The sequence below is a fragment of the Gopherus flavomarginatus genome, chromosome 2 (assembly GCF_025201925.1).
Source record: "Gopherus flavomarginatus isolate rGopFla2 chromosome 2, rGopFla2.mat.asm, whole genome shotgun sequence".
Taxonomy (NCBI): domain Eukaryota; kingdom Metazoa; phylum Chordata; order Testudines; family Testudinidae; genus Gopherus; species Gopherus flavomarginatus.
Window position 1 is genome coordinate 248,792,403 of NC_066618.1, and position 26,016 is coordinate 248,818,418.

General features: G+C 39.9%; 2 protein-coding genes across 2 annotated transcripts in view; one reads left to right on the top strand and one right to left on the bottom strand.

Moving 5' to 3' along the window:
• CHMP4C (charged multivesicular body protein 4C) overlaps positions 1-26,016 on the top strand; it is a 101,529-nt gene that overhangs the window by 26,355 nt on the left and 49,158 nt on the right. The window lies entirely within an intron of this gene.
• The window catches only part of SNX16 (sorting nexin 16), a 43,775-nt gene continuing 27,262 nt past the window's right edge, over positions 9,504-26,016 (bottom strand). Inside the window, exons 5-8 of the mRNA XM_050941161.1 lie at positions 15,979-16,048; positions 13,146-13,282; positions 11,327-11,446; positions 9,504-11,061 (exon numbers count right to left, since the gene is read on the bottom strand). Coding sequence (XP_050797118.1) covers positions 10,953-11,061; positions 11,327-11,446; positions 13,146-13,282; positions 15,979-16,048 — 436 coding nt within the window. The 3' untranslated portion in view covers positions 9,504-10,952. The remainder of the gene's footprint in view (positions 11,062-11,326; positions 11,447-13,145; positions 13,283-15,978; positions 16,049-26,016) is intronic.

Sequence of the window (26,016 nt, forward strand, 5' to 3'; positions counted from 1 at the left end):
AATGTTCTTCATGAAGGACAAGAGTGGTTAGGCAGAAACAGGCTTTAAAGGGACTATACTGTGCCTGGCATCTATAGAATAGAACAGCCAAATGCAAAACAACACTTCATATTCACAAATTATGAGTGTTAATTGATCCTCATTCTACCCAGGAGAGAGGGAGGTAAGACATGTATCCCCTTGGTACAGGCACAGAAAGAAGTGATCTGATTTACTAAAGGCTACAAATGGTGATGGTGGCAGAGCTTAAAACTTAGTTGAAACCTTTTTTCTTTGAGCCTCTGCTCTATCTAGTAATCTGCACAGCTTCTCTCAGCCCTCTGTGCAGCCTTCTTAAACATTAGAGCCAAAACTAAATGCCAACCATGGTTAAAGCTCTGTGTAAGCTCGAAAGCTTGTCTCTCACCAGCAGAAGTTGGTCCAATGAAAGATGTTACCACAACTACTTGATTTCTCTAGTGTTCTGGGAACAACACTGCATACAGCCAGGGCAGGGTTAAATCCCAATGATCCAATGGTTCTCATTTTGTTTCAGATCACTGCTGCTAAAACAAAGTATGTGCGAGAAATCGTATGCGAGTGGAATAGATTAAATGGATTGATTGGGTTACTGCTGACCTACATGTGGGCTGCAGAGTAAAGTAAAATAGCTTCAGAAGTTAATAGCCAAGCACAGGTGGCAGTGATCACCTCTTACCTTTGGAGGGTGAAACCGGAGTTAAACATTGGGCTCCCAATAGTTTGGGAGCTTTGTTAGCAAAATAACCCTAATTTGCATTAATTCAGGGTTCATCTGACCTAGAAAAAAAAATCAACCACACATCCAGAAACTCCAGATGTGATAGGTCCTAGCAACATTAACCTGGTTGTGAGGCGTGTCCTATATATCATAAAACACATTTTTAGTAACACCCTATTGTTTACATTTCACAAAAGAAATATTAATACTCACAGGGCAGATCCTTGTTAAATGGAGCTATATGGATATATGTGAGCTGAGGCTCTGGCCCATAGTATGTGCTCTGTGGCCTACTGTGAAGCCTGAATCCCCACTCTGGCACTTTGAATGCAGAAGGTGGGGGCCTGCAAGGATTTTAAAAATTAATACTGGCCACTCCAGGCTTGTATTACACTTCCAAGGTTACAGCTTTTCCCTGACCTTAGCTTGGTTAATGCTGCCACCACCCAAATGCAAAAAAAACCCACCTTAAACCCAGGAAAGAGCACTTGGGAATTCCTCCCTGTGGGGTACCCTCAAGTCCTTTCACTCCCCTCCGGGGAAGAGCTGAGAAAGAAAACAAAGGAAATTAGCTGTTGCCACCAGCTAATTAAACAATATATGCATAAACCTTTTAGGGACACACACATTCAATCTTGTTCTTAAAAAAAAGATTAAATTGATTAAAAACAAAAAGAAAGGAAATACATTTGGAACTTAGGCTTTTTGCTAGATCTTAAAAGAAACAAATTACAAAAATTGAACCTCAAGAGAGCTCTCTTGAGGTTCAACTTAAAGGTTACAAGCAAAACAAAAGCACCTGGGGTTAGCACAGAGGAGTCCATTAGCCATAAGAAATAAATAGAAATAACCCTAATCATTTCTTTCTAAACATTTCTGATCTACTTACACATTTGGAGTTTCAGATAAGCAGGGTTGAGGTACGATTTGATGCTTTTTCATACCTGGTTTTAAAGCTGCTTACAGCATTGCTGCTCTGTGTATCTGCTCTTTCCCACAGAACCACAACACACAAACGGGGAAGTTTTCCCCCCATTTAAAAAAGTTCTAGCCTTCCCATTGGCTTTTTTGATCAGGTGCCCGCTCCTTTTCCCTTACCTGGGGAACTTTGTTAATCCTTTACAGGTAAAGTAAGCAGAGAACAGCCACCGAGAGGGACTTTATAGCTAACTGGCTGTCCGTAAAAGGGAGTTACGTCCCCGGCCTTCATTTATCACAGCTACCGAACAGCACTGGGGATTAGATCCTCAAAGGTATTTAGGCTCTGTACTTCCACTGAAATCAATGGGAATGAGAAGCCTAAATACCTTTGATGAGCTGGGCCTAGAAACCTTGGTTTGGAGTCTTTCTTGTGCCAAGATCTGCTTCCTCTCAACCATTCCCTGTGCCAGGTGGAACAGTAGGTGCAGGAGCCAACAGCTGAGAACTCCACAGTTCAGGAAAAAATAATCTGTCCCCTTAACTTTTGGACTATCCTGACTCTTCTGTGATTGATTTCTCTGCAATGGGAGCCAGGGATGCTCAATTGAAAATCAGGCCACTGATTATGTGCTTAACTTCAGACACCCGGGTTTGAAAACATCAGCCTCCACAAAGGCTTTGCTAAATAAAAGATTTAAATATTTCCAGGCTCTACAAAGAGAATGTTTATGCTTGACAGCATCTAGGGGAATTCTTTGCATGTACAGACTCTTTCAAGTGTAAAATCTAAAGTTAATTAGTAACCAACACGCTCAAGTTTTCACTGCTTAATATTCCTTCATTGCACATGAGTTTGTTTATTGATTTGATCACCCTTAACTGAACCCCAAGAGCTTCTTTTTGCCTGTTTATTTCTTATTAGAATTAGGATCAGGTAACCCAGATCAGACTTGTGGGAGGTGCAGGCCCCCCTAGAATATGGAGCAGGAGCAGCAGCAGCAAGTCCATTATGATGTCAACTTCTCAGTTATAACAGCATTTTGACTCCTTCCAAAATTTCTTTTCTTTTAAACTATATATGAAGAGAATTGGACAAGGCCAGGTCTAGACTGGGACAATAAGTGTATCCAAAACCATGTTAATATGTTAGCTGCTTGTGGCTAATCCTAAAAAGAACCTAAGTCACTGAGATGCTGCTTGTCTGTCTATATGCCGCCCTGCCCCCCATCACTGTAGTATCTGAGCACTGCACCATCTTTAATGTATTTATCCTCACACCATGTCCATGAGGTAGGGAACTGCTGTTATCCCCCTTTTACAGATGAGGAACCAAGGCACTTAGGGTTTGCCTGCAGAGGTATAAAAACCCCATGGCTGGCCCTGTCAGCTTACTCAGGCTCACAGGGCTCAGGCTTCTGGGCTGAAAAATTGCTTCGTAGATATTTGGGCTGGGGCTGGAGCTGAGCAACAATGGAGGGTCCCAGAACTTGGGCTCCGGTTCGAGCCAGAATATCTACACAGCAATTTTTAGCCCACAGCCTGAACCCCGTGAGCCTGAGTCAACTGACCCCAGCAAGGGCAGGGCACGGAATCTTTCTCGGTATGTGCATGTAGAACACTTGACATAATAGGGCACCAGCGCTGGTTGGGCCCTCTAAGTACTCCTGTTACATAAATAGTACGTAAAGAAGAAGGAAAAGAAGAAAGCCCTTAAAATAATGAGTTGACAACCACAAAACCTTGCTGGGAGCCTCACTGAGCATGTTCGGGATTATCTAGACATGAAGGCAGGGAAGGAGCGCTAGGATGTTTGAGTCATGAAGCCCTGGAGGGAATTTGCCATAGCTGACAACTGTTTCTTAAACTATTTAAAAACACTTTTACATATGCCAACAGTAATGCGATATTAAAACGTCAATACACGACCTGTTCCAATTACACACAAGCCAGATGAGCAATGCTTGACAACCTGTATAATTATAAATGGAAATGAAAATAATTAAAGGGTATTTGGTCTATAAAGTCATTCTTAACATCACAGAAAAAGTATCTGTGCCACTCTTGTTAGTCTGTAGAACCATCACCAGATGAAGAGGAGAAGGCAAGGGCATTTTAGGTTTAATCTTCTTCTACAAGGTAAGAGTAATAAAATCCAGAACAAACTAATAATTTATGAACAAGAACATGCAGACATTAAAAATTCAGTCAAGATTTCCAAGGACAATTTTCCTGTACACAGACTACTGTTTCCTCACATCAGTGTGTTATCTAATTTTAACTGCTGTTCAGGCTACAGGTTCAGCAGTAGCACAGTGACGTGCTGTGACATTGGGTGAATCACTTAATTTCCCTCTTCCTCAATTACCCCTTCCTCCAAGTGGAGAATAATATAATAAACTAATGTTTGTAAAGCACCTGGAGGTGCTTGGGTGGAAGGCACAATACAAGTGCAGGCTATTATTATTAATAAACGTTTAGATTATGGTAGCACCCAAAGCTCCTATGCACGATGAGACCTCATAGTACTGGGTGCTGTATGTAGATAAAGCCTTACTCTGGAGGTCTTAAAATGGAAAAGTAACAGACACAAAGAGTTAGGCATGGTGGTTAGTGCACCAACTTCCCCTCGTGCACACAAGGCCAAGTGTCAGCCAGGGATGAATGCACTCCCTGCTGCCTGCACAGACTTGTCTGCTGGAGCGTAAGGGTACAATCTGGCTGGAAGTGTCCCTCACCCAGAGGAAGAAGGTGGTCCACCCACAGCTAATAGCGATGGGACTGGAAAAGACAGATTCAAATTTCCCTCTCAAGCAGAGCTTCTCTCATCACAGCACCTCAATCTGGCTGGGCCTGAACATTTTCCCCACTTCTCATGGCTCTCATTGGGCTTGGCTTTTTGTCTGGCTCATTATTCCCAAAGACCAGTCAGATTATTTCTACAAAGCCTCAAAGTGCACTAGAATCTTTGCAGTACAAATAACAATGGGCTATCTATTGCTCTGTTTGCCTAGTGTCTAGCCCAACAAATGATGGGGAGTGGTTGAGGTAAGGGATGAGAAGGGTTTAAAAAAGCAAGCATGCTGTTACCTGGTCTGTCATACAATACATACATGTAGCTGCAGGTTTGATATGAGTGCATCCATGCACACAAACAAAGGAGGGACAGGAAAAATGAGAATATTGTGTGCTTGGAAGTGAGGTAAAAGAAGAAACAGAAGCCTTGCTGTGGATGGGGATTTAATTACACACCTCCTATACACACTTTGCTATGCAAGAATTTTAATTTTAGGGCCAGCTGTTCTTTAGGACAAGCTAATTTTAAGCCAAACCTGCCATTAGATCTCAGAGTGACAGTGGGAGCAAAATTTCTTCCCCTTATGCCCTTTAATTTATACTCAATGGGCGCTATTTAGCAGAGCTACAATGCAGGCATACATTGTGATACCTGTTCCTCCTCCACAGCTGCGAGCCTCCCTTACCACCTTTAAATGACATTTTAAAACACTTCCTTTCAAAAGCCTTTTCTGCTTCAAGCATAGGCAGCCTGCATAAAGCCCCATCTTGTGGCGCTCCTTTGTTTGGTTTCGGAATCAAAATATATGTTGACATTGTAGATATGATGGTAGTTGCAGTGTTTGTGCCAACCAACGGAAAAAGTGCTGCTTTATAAATAATGTGTCTTGGGGTATCATTACATATTTCTCTGTATTAACTGTCTCACTTTGGCATTGGGACTCAGAGATGGTTGATTTTAGAAGGGGTTTGAATGTGTTTTAGGAACAGCAGGCAAAATTTAAAGAGACAAATTTTCTTCTCTCTAATCTATAACAAAATTATCCAAGATTGTTACAGTCTAAAATGCAATTATAGATCAATAGGGTTGGAAGGGACCTCAAGAGATCATCTAGTCCAACCCACTGCTCAAAGCAAGACCAATCCCCAAATGGCCCCCTCAAGGATTGAACTCACAACCCTGGGTTTAGCAAGCCAATGCTCAAGCCACTGAGCTATCCCTCCCCCCCTTCAACCAGTTTGTAATCCAACAGGAGGAACTTGCTGCTAGCAGTACACACTATTCCCCTTAAATGAGATGGTTTGATCAGCTGCAGACTCCAATGAGAAACTTTAAAAGATCACATCATCTAGAGTTTCTTCAGGGTGAGGATTTTGTTGATTAAACTAGAGCTGTTCATAAGTACTGGCCTTTTTCAAAAATACCACAAAGCATTGCAGGGAAACTCCTAGGAATGTATATCATGCTCACATAGATAAAAAAGGTAGGTCAATTTTTGGATTACAAATTCTAAAATATATTAAAAGCCCTGGCTTGGGTTATTTTCCTTTAAACAGATACAAAGAAAAAGCCAAATATAGAGCTGTGCCCAGCAAACATGGCTGTGACAAAGCAGCACATAATAAAAACAAATGCCCAGAGAGTTAGGGTTAAGGTTTTATAGACAAAAACTCCAGGATTTCAGGTACAGGTTTCTAAATGACAAACTATGACATACAGCAGAACCTAATCCCATTGGAACATAAAAGGCTACATTTAACAGATAAAGGAAATATCATGGGAAGAGTTTATCATGATTGGCAACATTTGATCCATCCTCTCAGTCTCAGAGGGAAACTGAAGTGGAGCTACAGAGAGCAGGGGCAGACAGACAAAAACACTTTCACCTTTGCTAGAAAGAACAAACATTTGAATCCTGTTAATTTAAAAGGAAAGAAGATAAAAATCAAAACTGAAAAAAAAACCAGCCGAAAGCTTTGCTCACCTGGATAGAATGTTTCCAACCCAGAACAGCACTTGTTATAGGATGTTGTAGGATTTAATTGAACTTACTGTCTCCATTTACTCTAGACGGTCACATTATTTGGTGTCCAAGACTAACAAACAGAAATGTGGATGTAATGATACAGACCAGGATAACTAAGAACTTCTTAAAGTCAAATCTCAAGCTTTATAGTGAAGTACGTAACGATGAACATTATGTCCTACAGCACTGTTCAGAAATCTCCAGGAAATAGCTCCAGGATGGTGCAGGTGAACTAATGATAAACAGAGAGAAAAAGGATGAAGGGGCAGGGGAAATAATTAAAAGCAGGACTGGCATGAAAACCAAGGAAAAGCAAACACACTACCCCACATGGAGATTAATGGCTACATGGCAGGGTTAGGTGATCTGACCTTCACGCTGGATTGAGCCTGACAATCCCTAAAAACAACAAAAACTCTGGTCCCAGTTGCAGAGATTTCAAGGTACTGGACTTGTGCAGGGATTCCCAGAACTCACCATGCACTGGTAACTTGGGCTATTTGGAAAATGGTCATGGAGGCAAAAACCCAGGAAAACATTTATGAAGTTTTGAACTGAAAGCTTCATTTACCACCAATTCTCCTAGATACATAGCCAACTGCTGGCCATACTGCTACTGGGTTGTGGGCTGAAGCCATGGACTAATTCCAATAAAGAGAAAGAAGTAGAAACCAAACTGGGAATGGAATTTATTGTTGCTCTAAGCAGTGCATTCATATAGATTCTCAGAAATTGCGATTTCAGAGAACGTACCACATAAAGTGGCTGCATCTTATTACTCCTACCCATTCTATGCCTTTGCCACCCAAATGCTGTGGAGTTCCAAACAGATGAGCCACAGGGAAGGCAGCAGGAGCTTGTAAAGAGGATCATGCTGCATGGCTCCACTCGCTTGTACATTTCAGCCCCGCTTTCACTGTGCATTTGCTCCCCTCCCTTGAGCAGACTCCAAAGGAGTATTTTTGCTCACAGTAATTAATGGTTCATTGTCAAAGTGGAATAGGCACAAAGTGGAGTTGCAGAGGGATCCAGTCTTGGTTCACTACTGTTCAGTGTTTTCATTCATTTATTTTAGAAGGCCCATTAGAGTACACTAATCAAATTAGAGAGATGCAAAACTGGGAGGGATTGCAAATACTTTAGAGGACAGAAATAAAAATCCAACTTGTTATAGATAAAGGTGAGAAATAGTTTGAAATAAAAGCAAGACTCACTAAATAAGCATGAGGTGATTGAGGTAGGAAAGAGTAGTCAGGCACTAATGCAGAAAGGAAGAATATTAGCTCTGGGAGCAATATGGGCTTGGCAATGTTAATAGAAAACAACCTGCAGGTTGGAGTAGATGATACAGTGTATCAACTCTGGCAAAACAGAGACAAGGGCATTATTGGGTTGTAATCCATCTAATTAGTTGACTCTGCTCGGATTTCAATTTGTGTGCTGCATCAATTGTTGAGAGCACAAACAAACAAACAAACAAACAAACAAACAAAATCCACACTTCACTCCTTATGAATTGGACCACTGCCAGCTGGTTTTTGTTGTATTAGAATCAGAATGTTTGAAATAAGGGTATTGAATGGTATTTGAGCTTGCAAAGTACTTTACAAAAAAGTGAATTTTAGAGAAACAAATAGGTATAAAAACTAGCTAACAGTGATGTTCAAGCTGACATTGTGTTGCACAACTCCAAAAGGAATTACTTTTGTATTTCCATCAGTGGTGTAACTACACTGGCGTTCCCTGTATGCTACTTATATGAGGTGATACTAAGCATTTGCTGCACAAAATTGCATTTTTTGTTTAGCTGGGTCTGACTATTACAAGGAAGCCTTAGTCAGTACATTTCAAATGCACTGTATGAATAATTGATTTAAAAACCTACTGCATCAATCCACATAAGTATCTGAGAGGTACCAACTGGATGTGTGCTCAAAGGGAATAGAGGCTGCATACAAGATATGGCAATTAAAGCCTAGTTTATAAGAACAGAGGCATATAGTGGAACCTCACAGTTACAAACACCTTGGGAATGGAGGTTGTTCATAACTCTGAACAAAACAGTTATGGTTGTTCTTTCAAGTTACAACTGAACATTGGCTGAATACATATTTGAAACTTTACCAGGCAGAAGAAAAATGCCGCTTTTAACCATCTTAATTTAAATGAAACAAGCACAAACTGTTTCCTTGCTTTGTCAAAACTTTTTTTTTTATATAAACTTTCCCTTAATTTTTTTCAGTAGTTTATATTTAACACAGTTTTGTACTGCAATTGCTTTTTTTTTCTTTTTTTTTTTTTTTGGTCTCTGCTGCTGCCTGAGTATTTCTGATTCCAGATGAGGTGTGTGTGGGTGACTGGTCAGTTCGTAACTCTGGTGTTCTACTGTACTACAATCTTTACAGAAGGCAGGGCAAAACAAAATCTCCCACAACTCTGGACCCTCCCATTTAACTGCTTTGTAAAATGTTTGTATTTAGGCTTATATTCATTAAATGCGAAAAGGCAGACAGAAAATTAACATAAGTGGAGAATTTTTAAATAGAGTTGTCTAAATGATCAGTGAAATTCTTTTAAGATTTTTTTAAAAACATTTGTAATCCTAAAACCAATACTATTTTAGTACATTTAGTTCAGACCTGTTTTTTAAACAAGTGATTGCTGGGATTTGATGACAAGTTATCAAAAAAAGATACGCAACTGTAAATTGTACTAGAAGTCAGTAATTGTACTGAATTCTCTGGATGCCTTACAGGCTATCCCAGGAGGATATTCAAACTGTTAAATCATTTTTATTTTACCTTCAGTAGAAGCACAGTGCGTTTCCTGATATGTTGTGCAGCATTCCTACATTTTCATGCCGCCATTAAATTTTGGTACAAAAATGACTGAGTTTAGACTAGAAGTTGAACAACTGTATGACATAAATGAGACACTGCAGATTTGTCTTTCAGACAGATTTTTATACTTTTCTCTCACAAGGTACTGAAAATCTTTCTACCAACAGATAAAGAAAGTTGATGTGATGTCTGTAGTTTTATTTCCTCAGAAGGGTTCATACAGTTCTGCATAAAGATTATATATACAGCCTGAAATACAAAGTTAGCTTTGAAAACTCCAGCACACAGACACTGCACGTTAACAGCATTAAACAAAGGAGTGAGTGATACGAGGCGGGTGGGTGGGCATTCTTCCCACTAGAAGAGCAGAGAAAAACAAGGCACTTTCAGTAAATATGTACAGAACAGAAACAAGCTGTATGAAAGATTTCATAAAGCTGATCCACAGTACTATAGCAAACTTCTGTAGTAATGAATAAGTAAAATACAAAAAGGCACAACATAATTCTCTCCCTCCCTGCAACTCTCCTTTCTCAAAAGAAATTAGCCAACTAAACTTGGCACAAACGAGTCTTAATCATTATAAAGTGCATCACTTGGCTTAATACATTTTGAAAAATAGGCTACAGAATGTTCTGTAGCACTATTCCCATGTGTACAATATATTGAAACAAAAATACATTGCAACTAGATTCAACCTAATTATGAATGTGAAGAAAAAATATGGCTTTTTTTTTTTAACAAGTCATTCAGTCATCTACATATAATCTAGATTGGTTTTTAAAAAAAACCAAAGTATGTATGCATTAGCAAGAAGGTAAGAGGTAGTGTTCTGGATAAAAGGCAACATTACTGATTTTATCATTAAGTGGGTGTGACACAAAGGTATGGGATTTTAAAGACGCATTACTGAACTAAATCAATTATTACAATATGCTACAATGGGATGAACATACATCATGTGTTGGGTTCCCATGGCTCACTCCTTTCAGCAACGACTATAAGTTTGTTTTATTAAAATGTCCAATGATAATCCCATTTCATAAATGCTTTTCCTTTGTCACTGCAAGTCTTATTTTATTGCATTAAAATTCCAGAAAAATGATTTTCATTTAGAACTTTAAAAACATGATAGCTCCTATAGTCTTATTGAACCCAAGTTGTGTTCATCTTTACGTCAATGAGCATTAATTTACGACTATATAAGAATTTGAAAAAAAAACAAACAAACAAACAGATAAACACATTAAATAGATCACATTTGTAGCAACATGCAATACATAACACGTCACATGTGACTGGTGACTACACATACGTAGCTGTAGTCATTGCCCTAGCAAATCATCATGATCTTCTGTGTTCAGTATTTAAGAATCTAGGCATAGCTGAATTTAGCCCTAATTAGATTGTATAATATATTAAATATATAAAGGCTGGATAAAAACTGAATCAAAACAGCAATGAGTATATTTCTTATGTGAATAATTTGTAAGGATTTGTTTATGTAAACAATAACTGTGTGCATTCTTGCTCTTTGCTGTAAATTCTTTACAGCTACTGCATGCTTTTACCTACAAATAGTCTGTCCCAAGCATTATGAAACTTTTGAAGGTAATGACAGCTGCTGTTAATTTATTCTTCTTCATCAGCAGTATATGCTACTTCAGCAACTTCAATTTCTGGTACAGAGTTTTCAGCCAATGAGCCACTCCAGCACGTCTCATGATTCTCTTTATCAGAGCTGCAACAACAGATCAATAAGTATGTCATACAGAAACCAGTTTGTTGCTCTGTATTAATTTCATGTCATCTGCAAAACATTTGCAAAACTAGATAACTATTACTCACTGCAAGTCTACCGCTTCCTCTTCTCCAGGGTTCATATCAAACACGGTGTACAGCTGCTAATATTGTGCAGTAAACCGTTTTGTGCAAAAAGATGAGTAGTATGTCTATACAATCAGGTACTTAATGTATTTTAAGTTAAAAAATAAAGTTGCATTTACCAGCTGCCATCTCTCAAGGCGCCCTGGTCTGCTTCTATTGCAGAAGACTCCACCTCACCACTGCACTCGCTTTCTTCTCCTGATATTCTGCGCGTTTTCCCATTTCCTAAAGACAAATCCCTACAGCAAATTCAAGAGAGACATTTATGTAGAACACAGCCAATATATTTATGACAAAACATTCAGTAGTGAATCAACACTTGAAGAGCCACTAATGGTTCATTTTAAATGGGACATTATGTTTAGAAACAACTATCATTCCCTCTACTTACCTCTCTTGTTTCTTTTATTATTAGAAAGTTCCATAGTTTACATAGGATCTTTGTTTTGGAGCAGCTCATCTGCTCCAGCTGCTTATTCCTCACCTGAAACTAATCCTCTGTCCTTCAAACTGCAAAATGATTCTGATGCCTCAGAGGGCTGTGACTTCAGGTAAGAGATTAGCAACAAATGCAGATGAATGTTAGACAATATTTTTTAAATCTCTCCTTCACAGGTTCCAAGGCCAGAAGGGACCATTGTGATCATCTAGTCTGACCTCCTGTACAACACAGGTCATAGAAAATTGCCAGTGATAGAAAATAACTGGTATTGGTGGATATAACAAACACACAGATTTTTTCACAAGTTTGCCTAAGTAGGATAGTATTTCATTAACAATGAAACACCAACTGGTCTTTCCTGAAGCATGATGGGACAAAAGTTACTAGGTCAGTGGCAAGTTCGTGTACTACAGATCCTGGCTAAAAATGGATATTTTTCCATGAGACTATGGATTGTCCCCAGAGCATATTCCATCTGGCACTTAATTGTAACACGAATGAAGTACAAAGCTGTTTGTTTTCAAACAAATTTTAAATGTTTCCCATCCAACTTCAGTTTCTTTTCATAACACTCTACTTTGAAAACAGCTTTACCTTTTTTTAAAAAAAAAAGTAGGAGTAGGGATTGGAGATGTTTGTATGGGTAGGAAAAGAATAAATTTGAATTGGAGAGAAGAGATGGAGGCAAGAATGAGAAGGAATTAATGAATAATATGAAAAAACAATCTTAATACTGTATATTTTAAGACTGGTTGAAATTTAAGCTATAAAAAGCATAATATTTATATCTTTGTTTATTGTGACTGGTGGCTTGTTTGTGAGTTTTCTTAATCTTTTCTTGCAATAGCTGCAGTAACATTTCCTCAAACTATTTTCTTATTGTGTTAATGACTAAATTCAAGTCATGCATCCAACACCATATTCATTGTTTTAGTGAATTTGTATATACCATAGCACACATCCCTAGAGCTTTTAAAGCTTCTAACATGGCTATGAGGACCCATTTCTTTCCAAATAAAAATTCCAGAATGATAGATTCAGCAGGTCCTGCAGAACTCTCAATATTCCAACATCATCTCCCCTGGGTCTGCTGCACACTTTAGCAGATATGCACAATAAAATTTTATTATGAAGATCTGCCACTTTCTTTGATTTAAAGAGGTTTGAAACAGCACCACAAATTGTCTATCTGCTACAGCATACCAAGCACCTCAGAGCAACAAAATTAAAACTATAAACATATGAAATACAAGAGAAAAAACCACAAGAGTAGATCAAGCAATCATTTTGCCATGTCAAAGACTTTCAAATATAGGGGAACTTTATAACTTCTAAATGATTTAAAAACCAAACAGAATATTTCCTTAGCTAGCCCCTCAATATATGAGAAAGCATTATTTAAAACACTGCCTTCTGAGCGGCCACTTGACTGATGTATCTGGATAGCTACTAATATCAGTCTGTGAAATTTTGAAAATATTGAAGCCACAACATACCTAATTCTCTTCTCTATAGTATCTATATGAAGTTGTTTTTCACTTAATAATTTCTTCAATGATTCCACTTCCCTTTGTTTTTCAATAAGTTCTTTTTGGAGACGGTAATTAGTTTCCTCTAAAGTTTCACAAAAAGCCTAAAAGAAAATATGTCAAGGTTAGTTGCCTGTCACCACAGTGGACTGAGTTTACGGCTTTTCTTTTAAAAATGTACAATAGTTACAGGGTTATAGTTGCTTTTCTTTGTATTGATCCCCTGAAGCGCTGTCTAGTGAGCTTTAAAAGTTGTACTTTTGTCTTTAATAAAAAGATGAAACTTGGCTTTGAACGATTTATTACACCATACCACAACTGAAATACTTTTGCTATGTCAAGCCACTGACGTTTATTTAACCAACTGCAAAATAAATACAGGATTGACAAAGTAGGCCCCCATTCTGCAAGGTAATCCTTGCATGTACACCCTACTGAATTTCGCAGTGAACTCACTCCAGCTTTAATGTGTAAGGCTAAAGTAAACTGCTATATATCCATTTAGTGCAGGATACAGTATAAATCTTGGCATCAAGCCTACTGTTCTATTACTGTTAGCAGTAAGTCTGCCACCAGTAATGAGCACTTCTGATTTAATAATGTATGTATCTTCACTAAATAATGAAACCATCCAACTCAGAGGTGAACTTTTTGGTTTATATTACGTGCAGTTAACCACTGATTCACTGGACTTATTAAATGTGAACATTTTAGACAGGATTATGCCCTATTAAAGTCAAAAGTAATATGGTTAATATTAGTAAAGCTACGTGTATGCTACAGTTAAGATAGTGTTAGCACTTCTGAAAAACAATAGAGGTCTAAAAGTCACCTGTAAAAATATGTTTTGGAAAGATATTGTATTTTGCTTCAACATACAAATCCAACCCTGAATAACAATTAATGAAATTGGTGGTAATATTTACAATTATATAGATTTGAAACAAAACACAATGTATCTCCAATTCAAAAACATTTCTATACATGAAAAGATATCTGATTTTACATTACTTCATGGTTTAAAAATTAATTCATCTCATTGACTATGGTATAGTAAATTCACCTTAATTTACCTAGGCCATTAGAAACAAATTGTCAGTTTACCATGAGTTTTGTTCACATCTGTTCATAGCAGGAATAGTTTTCCAGAAAACAAACAGCACCCAATGAAACTTTCACAATGAACATTTTCAGTGAACCCCTAACAATGACTCCAATTAACCAGGCGTTCCATTTCAGGAAGCCATTTATGTGGATTCTGTTGCATTTTGCAGAAGGTCAGAGTATTCAGGGTTTAGCAATTGGCCATCATATATGTACAAATAGTGTAAAACGTTTATATGAATTCCTTACAAAAGCTAGACTAATGCACCTAAATGTGTGTCACATAAATAGTCCACAAAAAAAGAAAGACGTACAGACTGAATTAAGATTCCACAAAGCAGCTGTTAATTGTGCTAAATGGGTACAAAAATAACCCTGGAATATGGATTTCCACTAAAGACAGCATACCTGCTGCCCAAAAAAATTATTGAAATCTGCATGGGACTAAACACTAGTAAGTGTACTATGCAAATTCTTAGGCTGGCAGGTAGATTAGCGCTAACAGAATCCAAGTTTGAAATACCTATCAGGAAAATATGTGTATGATCATTATCACTATGAACAAAATGCTTGTTTAATGAGCATGAACTAGTCATTCAATTAGTTTGCATTATTAAAAATGGTTTGTTTTTACCTCAGAGTTTACAATCAAATGGTTAACACGAAAACTGATTTCACCATCTTCTAATGAAAGTGTATACTATACAAAATGATACACTGAATCCTTGAAGATGTGCACAACAATGCCCAGAGAGACATGGTCAGAAGCTGGGTTCCAAGTTTCTTCAGGTGGTAAAAATGAGTCTGGCTGAAAGAGCTGCATCTACAGTCTAGCGTCCACCAGCATTAATATGAGTTCAGTTGAACCAGTGAGATTCTTTTAAAATTCCCCAATGCAGATATAGCTTTGGACAGCCATGCCTCAATTTGTTTATGGCTTTATAGGTCTCAACCATCACTTCAGACAGCATCCAGAAACAAACTGACAGCATAAATTACAATGCATCAAAGTAATGTGCTCCCTGCATTGCTGAAGTTTTCACTGAACGGAAATTCAAGCCAACGAAGATTGCTGCCACAACAGACAGCTCAATCTGAATCAGAGTTATTTTATCTGCAAAGTAACTCAACATGAGAAACATGCAATTCTTTTACTAAATGTAAATGGCCTGGATTAACCATCTGTTCACCACCTGGAATATTCCTGCTGACTGGGACTTTGCCGATGCTACTGTGAAGCCAGAAAACTAACTTGTACAACTATGACATACAATTTCAGTAACTTTATCCTGTAGTTTGTCATACTCTAAACTAGATCTTTGCAACTAACACTCTAGCTATCTTCTTACCCACTTCACATGTGCCAACAACCAGTATACTGTAGCAACCCCTGGGGACAAAGTACATTTAGGGATCATTGTATCAATAGAAGAGGACAAAAGATTATTAATGGGCCCAGATCATTCAAAAATGGTTGGTCAGTTTTAGAATTAAGCATAAGCATTTACTGCTTTCTGATTATGAAGAGTGAAAGTCTATCCCAGCTACACAAGAAAAATGACAGATGGGAAACAAATGTCTTAGTTGTAACATTCTGCTTTATTCCGCCAATATTTTACAATATTCTAAATACAAACATGATTACTGTTCTATATTTGCTATTTGTTCTTGTCACATGATATTAGATAGCACTTACCCTGCTCTCTTCTAGGCTATCAAATGGACCTGGTGGATCATCCAAACAAAGAAACTCTCTCACTGCAAGGCTTCACCAAAAAACAAAAAATGATATATATATTGAGCTGAGGTGTAAAAGAAACATGCAACAATATCTAAATATGAACACAACTGAAGGGTTTCTGCAAATGACTAATGATTTTGTTAATGAAAGGAATCAATGCTTTCATATTATTCCCGCCAATATACATAAGTGTTTATATACTCTTCTTTTTATGTGAGCCATGCTTGTGTGTTTAGTCAGTAACAGTACTTAGATACTATATGAATTTCTCATAAGCTTTTACATCCATGCATAAGTCATGAATTAAAAATATATAGGAGAGTTTTTAGCTTAAAATGAGAATTTCTGAGCTTCTTGAGAGAAATTTATCATTTTGATGACAATTGACATGCTACTTCCCAGGCACCTTAACTATTTAACAGTAACGTTCTCCTGGTTATTTTTATTTATATATCTATATAATATAATATAATATAAATATTAAAAGTTGAACTAAAATCACTACAGTACTATTTAGTAAGGGCTAGAACAGGGGTCCCCAACGTGATGCCCGTGGGCGCCATGGCACCCATGGGGGCATCTAAATGTGCCCATGTCCTGGCCGGCGGTGGAGCATCCGCCGAAATGCTGCCGAATTTCTGTGGCATTTCGGCGGTGACATCTCTCGATGACGTCGATTGTCAGCAGCAAGCGGCGTCATCGAGAGGCATCGCTGCTGAACTGCTGCAGAAATTCGGCAGCGACGCCTCTTGATGACGCCACTTGCTGCTAACAAATGACATCATTGAGAGGCGTTGCCGCCGAAACGCCGCAGAAATTTGGCGGCATTTTGGTGGATGCTCCACAGCCGCCATGGTCCTTCATTTGGCGCCCGGCAGACGAAAAGGTTGGGGACCACTGGGCTAGAACCTACACATGGATCCCTCTAGGAATGCTCTTCTTCAGTTACATCAATGGGGCTCTTTACAGATACAGTGGTACACAAAGATGATCTATTTGCAGAATCTTGGTTTAAGATCCCAATCCATTAACCAATACACAGTAAAAAAAATTACAGGTACCAAGTTTGGTGTTACGTGGATGAATTGCATATAAGTGGGTTATGTTATGTCATTACAAAAACCTATATTTTATAGATGACATTTGTAATTAATACACATTCATCTTTAAAAGCCAGACATTTCCTGTGCCAGAAACCAGAAGCTAGAAGTTGACAGCAAGAGATAATGTCTGCATTCCTTTGTCTTAGTGTATGTAATTATTAATTTGAGTGCTGAGCATGCTCATTGAACTGCATAGCTTTTGTACCTTTCTTGAAAAAAGAAAAAATTAAAAAATATTAATATTAAATAAGTTAAATACTTAAAAAAACATTTTCTCAAATCTCTCTCCTTCCTTGACTTGCCAAGACCTGACTTCCAGGGTTCTGGTTTACCCTGCTACAGATGATATCATCTTTAACTTGGATTAAAGTAATGTCAAGAATGCAGTTCCTTACACCCTTTAAGTGTCTAAATCTAAAATTGGTGCAGTAGAAACACAAGTCTGGGCCCCTAATTTCATATTCCCCCCTTCACTCCCTACAGGCTGCATGCAGGGAATGCCATTTTCCACTTCTCTCAACCACACCGAAATCTGAAACACAGGAACAGGTTCAGTGGAACAGCACATGTAAAACTTAATGGGAACAAGTTTTTTTCACCTACTTGTCTAATTAATCAACTTTACTTAAGACTGGCAACCAAAAGAAATGCAGAAACACACTCTCCACCCTATGCTTAACCATTTATTTCACTATTTTTTCTTCTTTCAGTTTTTCACTCTGCAGTCCACAAGTGTAGTGGGACAAGACTACTATACTCCATTTCATTGCTGGATTGTCAAGTATGTTCCTAAATGCTTTTTTCAACTCAGTTTTGAATGACTAGTTGTTGTTGCTTCCACCTTCCTGTTCGAGAGACCTCTCCCTCTTTGGAATTATTTTTGCCAATATGTAGTTTAAATTCCCACTTGCTCCAATCACCTCACTTTTAAAATCACAGTAGGCAGCAGTACCCCATATACTACAGTAAACAATTCCTCTCTGGGAAATCAGTTGGCTGTTATCTAGATTAAGTGGAGGTTGGAGACCATGTTAGAGACTCAATATTGACTCTGAAGTTAAGACTGCATCCAGACTTCCATTACAGGCTTTAATTTTCAAGCCTCCATCCCACTCAAATTATGACCAGTGTAAACTATTTGTCCAGAGTTTTCTGCAATTAAAATAGTTTTTCCTAAGAACTTTGAGTCTTAAATATTCATATGGTACTTGAAATCACTATGTAATCCTATCAATTGTGGCCGGATCTTATCCGACTGCTAATTTTAGATTTGCTCCAGCCATAACTGATTGGATTACAGAGTGATCTATTAATTTTCCAGAAAAAATAAAAATCAGTCCAACACTTTTCACATGTAAAAACAGTTATTCAACTTCAAAGTTGGGCCAGCTTGAAAAACAACCATATTAGAGCAATGTGTCAATTTGTTTAGTTGACTGTTTAAACAGCTGACCCTCTTTTAACAAGGTTCTATAGTCCATCTTTATCTGGTTGAACCATTATTTTCATAAGATCTGAGCTGTGTTGAATGAGATTGCATATGGCTAACGCGGAAGCATTATTACATAAAAGCACTTCAGCTCATCATTGTCCTCTAATATCTTCACCCTTGATTTCACAAAGTTCAATCCAAATGTATTTTAAAGTATCTAGTTTCAACATTATTTTGGTAGTAATTCTATTACACTACAAAATGTGGGATTAGAATAATGTGACAAATACTGTAAAGCTCTTATTGTGTGGAAAGAGGATAACCAAAAAGCATAATAATTACATTTAAGTACTCAGTCTGCTATATAAATACTTCTATTTACAATAGGTCATATCAATTCCTTGGTGTCTCTGTAGAGCAGCTTATGGGAAGTCCTGTGATTTTCTACTGTAAATTTTAAGAAACTAGAAGTTATGTCTACTATTTACTGTAACTTCCTTGTGAATGCATTTTAATTTGTATTACTATGGTGTTTAACTTTAGTTTCACTGCCCCATCCCCCTCCCCCCCCAAACAGGACCTTTAGAGAGAAAGGAGAAGGAAATGAGAGCCTCTTCCTCTCTCTTTTATCCCTACCCTTTCAGACAATAATGGGGAAGGGAGTTTCCCCTCTCAGATTATCACATAGAATCATAGGACTGGAAGGGATCATGAGAGGTCATCTAAGTCCACTCCCCTGAACTCATGGCAGGACTAAGTATTATCTAGACAAGGGGTTCTCAAACTCCATTGCACCGCAACCCCTTTCTGACAACAAAAATTACTACACAACCCCAAATGGGGAACTGAAGCCTGAGCTTGCCCGAGCCCCACCACCCTGGGCTGGGGGAGGGGGCAAAGCCCAAGGGCTTTAGCCCCAGGCAGGCGGCCTGTAACCTGAGCCCCACTGCCCACGGCTGAAGCCCTCCAGCTTCAGCCCGGCATGGTGGGGTTCAGGCTTCAGACCCGGACCCCCAGCAAGTCTAAGCCAGCACTGGCAACCCCATTAAAATGGGGTTACAGCCCACTTTGGGTCCTTACTCACAGTTTGAGAACCATTGATCTAGATCATCCCTGACAGGTGTTTGGAGATCTTTAAGAGCAGGCTAGACAATGATGGAGAGTCTACAACCTCCCTAGGCAATTTATTCCAGTGCTTAACCACCCTGACAGTTAGGAAGTTTTTCCTAATGTCCAACCTAAACCAGTTGCTGCAATTTAAGCCCATCTCCTTAACTTCTGAGGATAGGATAAGAAGCAATTTTTCTCCCTCCTCTTTGTAACATCCTTTTATGCATTTGAAAACTGTTGCATTCTCTCTCAGTCTTCTCTTCTCCAGACTAAACAAACTTAGTTTTTCAATCTTCTCTCATAGGTCATGTTTTCTAGACCTTTAAACATTTTTGTTGCTCTTCTCCGGACTTTCTCCAATTTGTCCACATCTTTTCCTGAAATGTGGCACCTAGAACTGGACACAATACTCCAGCTAAGGCCTAATCAGCACGGAGTAGAGCGAAAGAATGACTTCTCGTGTCTTGCTTTTAAAACTCCTGCTAATACATCCCAGAATGTTTGCTTTTTTAGCAATAGTGTTACACCGTTGACTCATATTTAGCTTGCGGTCCACTATGACCCCCAAATCCCTTTCCGCAGTACTACATCCTAGACAGTCATTTCCAATTTTGTGTGTGTGCAACTGATTATTCCATTTAGGAAGCAACACTTTTCATTTGTCCTTATTGAATATCATCCTATTTACTTCAGACCATTTCTTCACTTTTCCCAGATCATTTTGAATTTTAATCCTATCCTTGAAACCACTTTCAACCCCTTCTAGCCTGGCATCATCCACAAACTTTATCAGTGTACTCTCTATGCCATTATCTAACTCACTGCTGAAGATGTTGAACAGAACCAGACCCAGAACTGATCCCTGCGGGACCCCACTCAATATGCACCTTTCAGCATGACTGCGAACCACTGATAACTAGTCTGGGAACAGTTTTCCAACCAGTTATGCACCCACCTTATTGTAGCTCCATCTAGGTTGTATCTTCTTAGTTTGTTTATGAGAAGGCCATGTGAGACAGTATCAAAAGCATTACTAAAGACAAGATATTTCAAATCTTCCCCCCATCCACAAAGCTTGTTATGTCAAAGAAAGCCATTAGGTTGGTTTGACACTATTTGTTCTTGATAAATCCACACTGATTGTTTATCACCTTATTATCTTCTAGCTCTCTGCAAACTGATTGCTTAATTATTTACTCCATTATCTTACTGGGTACTGAAGTTAAGCTGACTAGTCTAATGCCCTGGGTTGTCCTTATTTCCCTTTTCACAGATGGGCACTATATTTGCCCTTTTCCAGTCCTCTGGAATCTCTCGTCTTCCATGACTTTTTGAAGATCATCGCTAATGACTCAGCTATCTACTCAGTCAGCTCCTTGAGTATTCTAGGGTGTATTTCATCAGAACCTAGCGACTTGAAGACATCTAACTTGTCTAAGTAATTTTTAACTTGCTCTTTTCCTATTTTAGCCTCTGATCCCACCTCATTTTCACTGGCATTCATTATGTTAGATGTCCAATCACTACTAATCATTTTGGTGAAAACAAAAAAAACCCCTGAAATTTTTTAAATATTAACATTATAATTATTAATATTTAGTAAGTTTAGACTTTAGGCTTCTGCCCTTTTCACATTTTCTGTTATTGTTTCCCCTCCACCCCGTCCCAACTGAGTAACAGGCCTATCCTGTCCTTGGTTTTCCTCTTGCTTCTAATGTATTTGTAGAATGTTTTCATGTTACACTTTTTATCTCTAGCTAGTTTAATCTTGTCTTGGGCCTTGGCCTTTTTATTTTTGTCCCTACATACCTGTAGTATTTGTTTATATTAATCCTTTGTAATTTGACCTAGTTTCCATTTTTTGTTGGACTCTTTTTTGAGTTTCAGATCACTGAAGATTTCCTGGTTAAACCAGGCTGATCTCTTGCCATACTTCCTATCTTTCCTAGATAGTGCAATCGTTTGCTCGTGCCCTTAATTTCTCTTCAAAAAACTGCCAACTCTCTTTAACTGTTTATCTCCTTAGACTTGCTTCCCGTTGGATCTTACCTATCAACTACCTGAGCCCTGGTGTACAATACGAGTTTAGGTCGAATTTAGCAGCGTTAAATTGATTTAACCCTGCACCCATCCACAGCCATTTTTGTCGACTTAAAGGGCTCTTAAAATTGATTTCTGTACTCCTCCCTGACGAGGGGATTAGCACTGAAATCAACCCTGCTGGGTTGAATTTGGGGTAGTGTGGACGCAATTCGACAGTATTGGCCTCTGGGAGTTACCCCTGAGTGCTTCACTGTGACTGCTCTGGACAGCGCTCTCAATTCAGATGCACTGGACAGGTAGACAGGAAAAGGCCCACGAACTTTTGAATTTCACTTCCTGTTTGGCCAGCATGGTGAGCTGATCAGAACAGGTGACCATGGAGTCCCAGAATTGCAAAAGAGCTCCAGCATGTACTGAATGGGAGGTACTAGATTTGATTGCTCTATGGGGAGACGAATCCGTGCTATCAGAACTCCATTCCAAAAGACAAAATGCTGGAATATTTGAAAAAAATCTCCAAGGACATGAAGGAATGAGGCTATAACAGGGACCCACAGCAGTGCCATGTGAATCTTACGGAGCTCAGGCAAGCCTACCAAAGAACCAGAGAGGCAAACGGCCGCTCTGGATCAGAGCCCCAGACATGCCACTTCTATGATGAGCTGCACGTCATTCTAGGTGGTGCCCCTACAACTACCCCACTCCTGTGCATGGACTTTGTCAATGGATTCTCAAGCAACAGGGATGCAGATTTTGGGGATGAGGACGATGATCATGAGGAGGAGGAGGTCGAAATAGCGCACAGCAAGCAAGCGGAGAAACTGTTTTCCCCGACAGCCAGGAACTGTTTTTCACCCTGGATCTAGTACCCTTTCAACCCACCCAAGGTGGGCTCCTGGACCTTGAAGGCGGAGAAGGGACCTCTGGTAAGTGTACCTTTGTAAATATAATATACGGTTTAAGAGCAAACGTGTTTAATGATTAATTTGCCCTGAAGACTTGGGATGCATTGACAGCCAGTATAGCTACTGGAAAAGTCTGTTAATGTGTCTGAGGATGGAGTAGAAATCCTTCAGGGACATCTCAATGAAGTTCTCCTGGATGTACTCCCAGGGTCACCTGGTTGAAATAGGGGAATTTTATTAAGGGGACATTCAGAGGTGGCCGTCCCTGCTGGACTGTTTGCCTGTGGCTGAACAGAGAATTGGGTGTGGGGGTGTGTGTGTGTGGGGGGGGGTTAGTTGGGTTTGTGCTGCACGTTAACCCGAAAACTGCAGCCCCTCCTTTTAAATGGCCAACCCATTTTAAATGGCCAATTCAATAGGTGCTTGGTATGGGAAATGAAGGCACTGCTGTTTGAAACCATCCCCACGTTATGAAGGTTAAAGAAGTCAAAAGACTGTGGCTTACCATGTCTGCCTACATGCCAAATTCTGTTGCCTGCCAGCCCTGCGTGTGTGATTTCTCACACCAAGCTAGCAGGCCCTCAATATAAAAGGCAAAATGCGACCTTGTAAAGAAAGCACAAGTGCTATGTAATGTTAACAGCTTGGTTCAAAGTGAAAGAGTCTACCCATTGTTTTCTAAAATGTGTCTTTTTAAATACTACACTCCCTTTCTTTCCTCTCGCAGCTGTAAAGGTTTCAACACTCCCAGTATCATCTCCATCCCAGAGGCTAGCAAAGATTAGAAGGCAAAAAAATATGCACTTGTGATGAAATGTTCTCTGAGCTCATGCAGTCCTCCCACACTGAAAGAGCCCAGCAGAATGCCTGGAGGCTGACACTATCAGAGTGCAGGAAAGCACAAAATGAATGCGAGGACAGGTGGCGAGAGCAAGAGGAGAGGTGGCGGGAGCAAGATGATCGGTGGCATCAGTGTGATGAAAGGAGGCAGGAAGCAATGCTTAGACTACTGAAGGATCAAACTGATATTCTCCTGCGTATTGTTGAGGTGCAGGAAAGGCAGCAGGAGCACAGATCGCCGCTGCAGCCCTGTGTAATCAACTGCCCCCCTCCCCAAGTTCCATAGCCTCTTCACCCAGACACCCAAGAATGTGGTGGGGGGTCTCTGGCCACTCAACCACTCCACCCCAGAGGACTGCCCAAGCAACAGAAAGCTGGCATTCAGTAAATTTTGAAGTGCAGTGTGGCCTTGTCCTTCCCTCCTCCCTGCCTCTGCCACCCCACCTGGTGCTTCCCTCCTCCCCCACACCTCTCAGCTACCTTGGCAGTTATTTACCCATTTGTATGACAAATTAATAAAGAATACATGAATTTCAAACAACAATGACTTTATTGCCTCTGCAAGTGGAGATCAAAGGGGGGAGGGGAGAGCGGTTGGCTTACAGGGACGTAGAGTGAACCAAGGGGGTGGGTTTTCATCAAGGAGAAACAAAACAGAACTTTCACACTGTAACCTGGCCAGTCATGAAACTGTTTTTCAAAGCTTCTCTGATGCACAGTACACCCTGCTGTGCTCTTCTAACTGCCCTGGTGTCTGGCTGCGCGTAATCAGCGGACAAGCGATTTGCCTCAACCTCCCACTCTGCCATAAACATCTTCCTCTTACTGTCACAGATATTGTGGAGCACACAGCAAGCAGTAATAACGATGGGAATATTGGTTTCGCTGAGATCTGAGTCAGTAAACTGCGCCAGCGTGCTTTTAAACGTCCAAATGCACACTCTACCACCATTCTGCACTTGCTCAGCCTACAGTTGAACAGCTCCTGACTACTGTTCAGGCTGCCTGTGTACAGCTTCATAAGCCATGGCATTAAGGGGTAGGCTGGGTCCCCACGGATAACTATAGGCATTTCAACATTCCCAATGGTTATTTTCTGATCTGGAAAGTAAGTCCCTTGCTGCAGCCATTCACACAGACCAGAGTTCCTAAAGATGCGAGCATCATGTACCTTTCCCTGCCATCCCACGTTGACGTTGGTGAAACATCCCTTGTGATCCACCAGTGCTTGCAGCACCATTGAAAAGTACCCCTTGCCGTTTATGTACTGGCTACCTTGGTGGTCCGGCCTCAAGATAGGGATATGCGTTCCGTCTATCGCCTCACCACAGTTAGGGAATCTCATTGCAGCAAAGCCATCCGCTATGACCTGCACATTCCCCGCAGCTCAGCGATTGTATTGGCTACTTGGATCACAGCAGCCCCCACAGTAGATTTGCCCACTCCAAACTGATTCCTGACTGACCGACAGCTGTCTGGCATTCCAAGAGTGATATCGCCACTCACTTCTCAACTGTGAGGGCTGCTCTCATCTTGGTATTCTTGCAGTTCAGGGTCAGGGAAAACAAGTCAAAGTTCCATGAAAGTGCCCTTACGCTTGCAAAAGTTTCAGAGCCACTGGGAATCATCCCAGACCTGCAACACTATGCGGTCTCACCAGTTGGTGCTTGTTTCCCTGGCCCAGAATTGGCGTTCCACAGCATGAACATGCCCCATTAGCACCATATCCAAATTGCCAGGGCTCGTGCTTTGAGAGAACTTCGTGTCCACGTCCTCATCACTTTCATCACCGCACTGCAGTCGCCTGTTCGGCTGCTGTTTAAGTTTCCGGTGCTGCATATACTGCAGGATAATGCGCGTGGTGTTCACAGTGCTCATAACTGCCAGTGATCTGAGTGGGATCCATGCTTGCCGTGGTATGCCATCTGTGGAAAAAAGGCGCCAAACTACTGTCTGCCGTTGCTCTCACAGAGGGAGGGGCAACTCATAACATGGCTTATAAGGCTGGCTTACAGGGAATTAAAATCAACTAAGGGGGCGGGTTTGCATCAAGGAGAAACACACACCACTATCACACCGAAGCCTGGCCAGTCATGAAGCTGGTTTTCAAAGTCTCTGTGATGTCAGGGATGGAGAATCCACCACGAGCCTTGGTAAATTATTCCAATGGTTAACTAAATTACAAACTATTAAAACTTTACACCTTTTTTCCAGTTTGAATTTGTCCAGCTTCAGCTTCTAGCCATTGGATCATCTTACAGCTTTCTCTGCTACATTGAAGAGCCCATTATAAAATACTTGTTCCCTAGGTAGCTACTTAAGACTGCAATCAAATCACACCTTAACCTTCTCTTTATTAAGATATATAGACTGAGCTCTTTGAATCTCACTGTAAGGCATGTATTCTGATTCTTTAATCATTCTCGTGGCTCTTTCTGAACTCTTCCAATTTATCAACATCCTTTTTGAATCCTGGTTACCAGAACTGGCCACAGTATTCCTGCAGCAGTCACACCAGTGCTTTTCTAATCTAATCGCAAACAGCCTAGTCAGCAAAGAG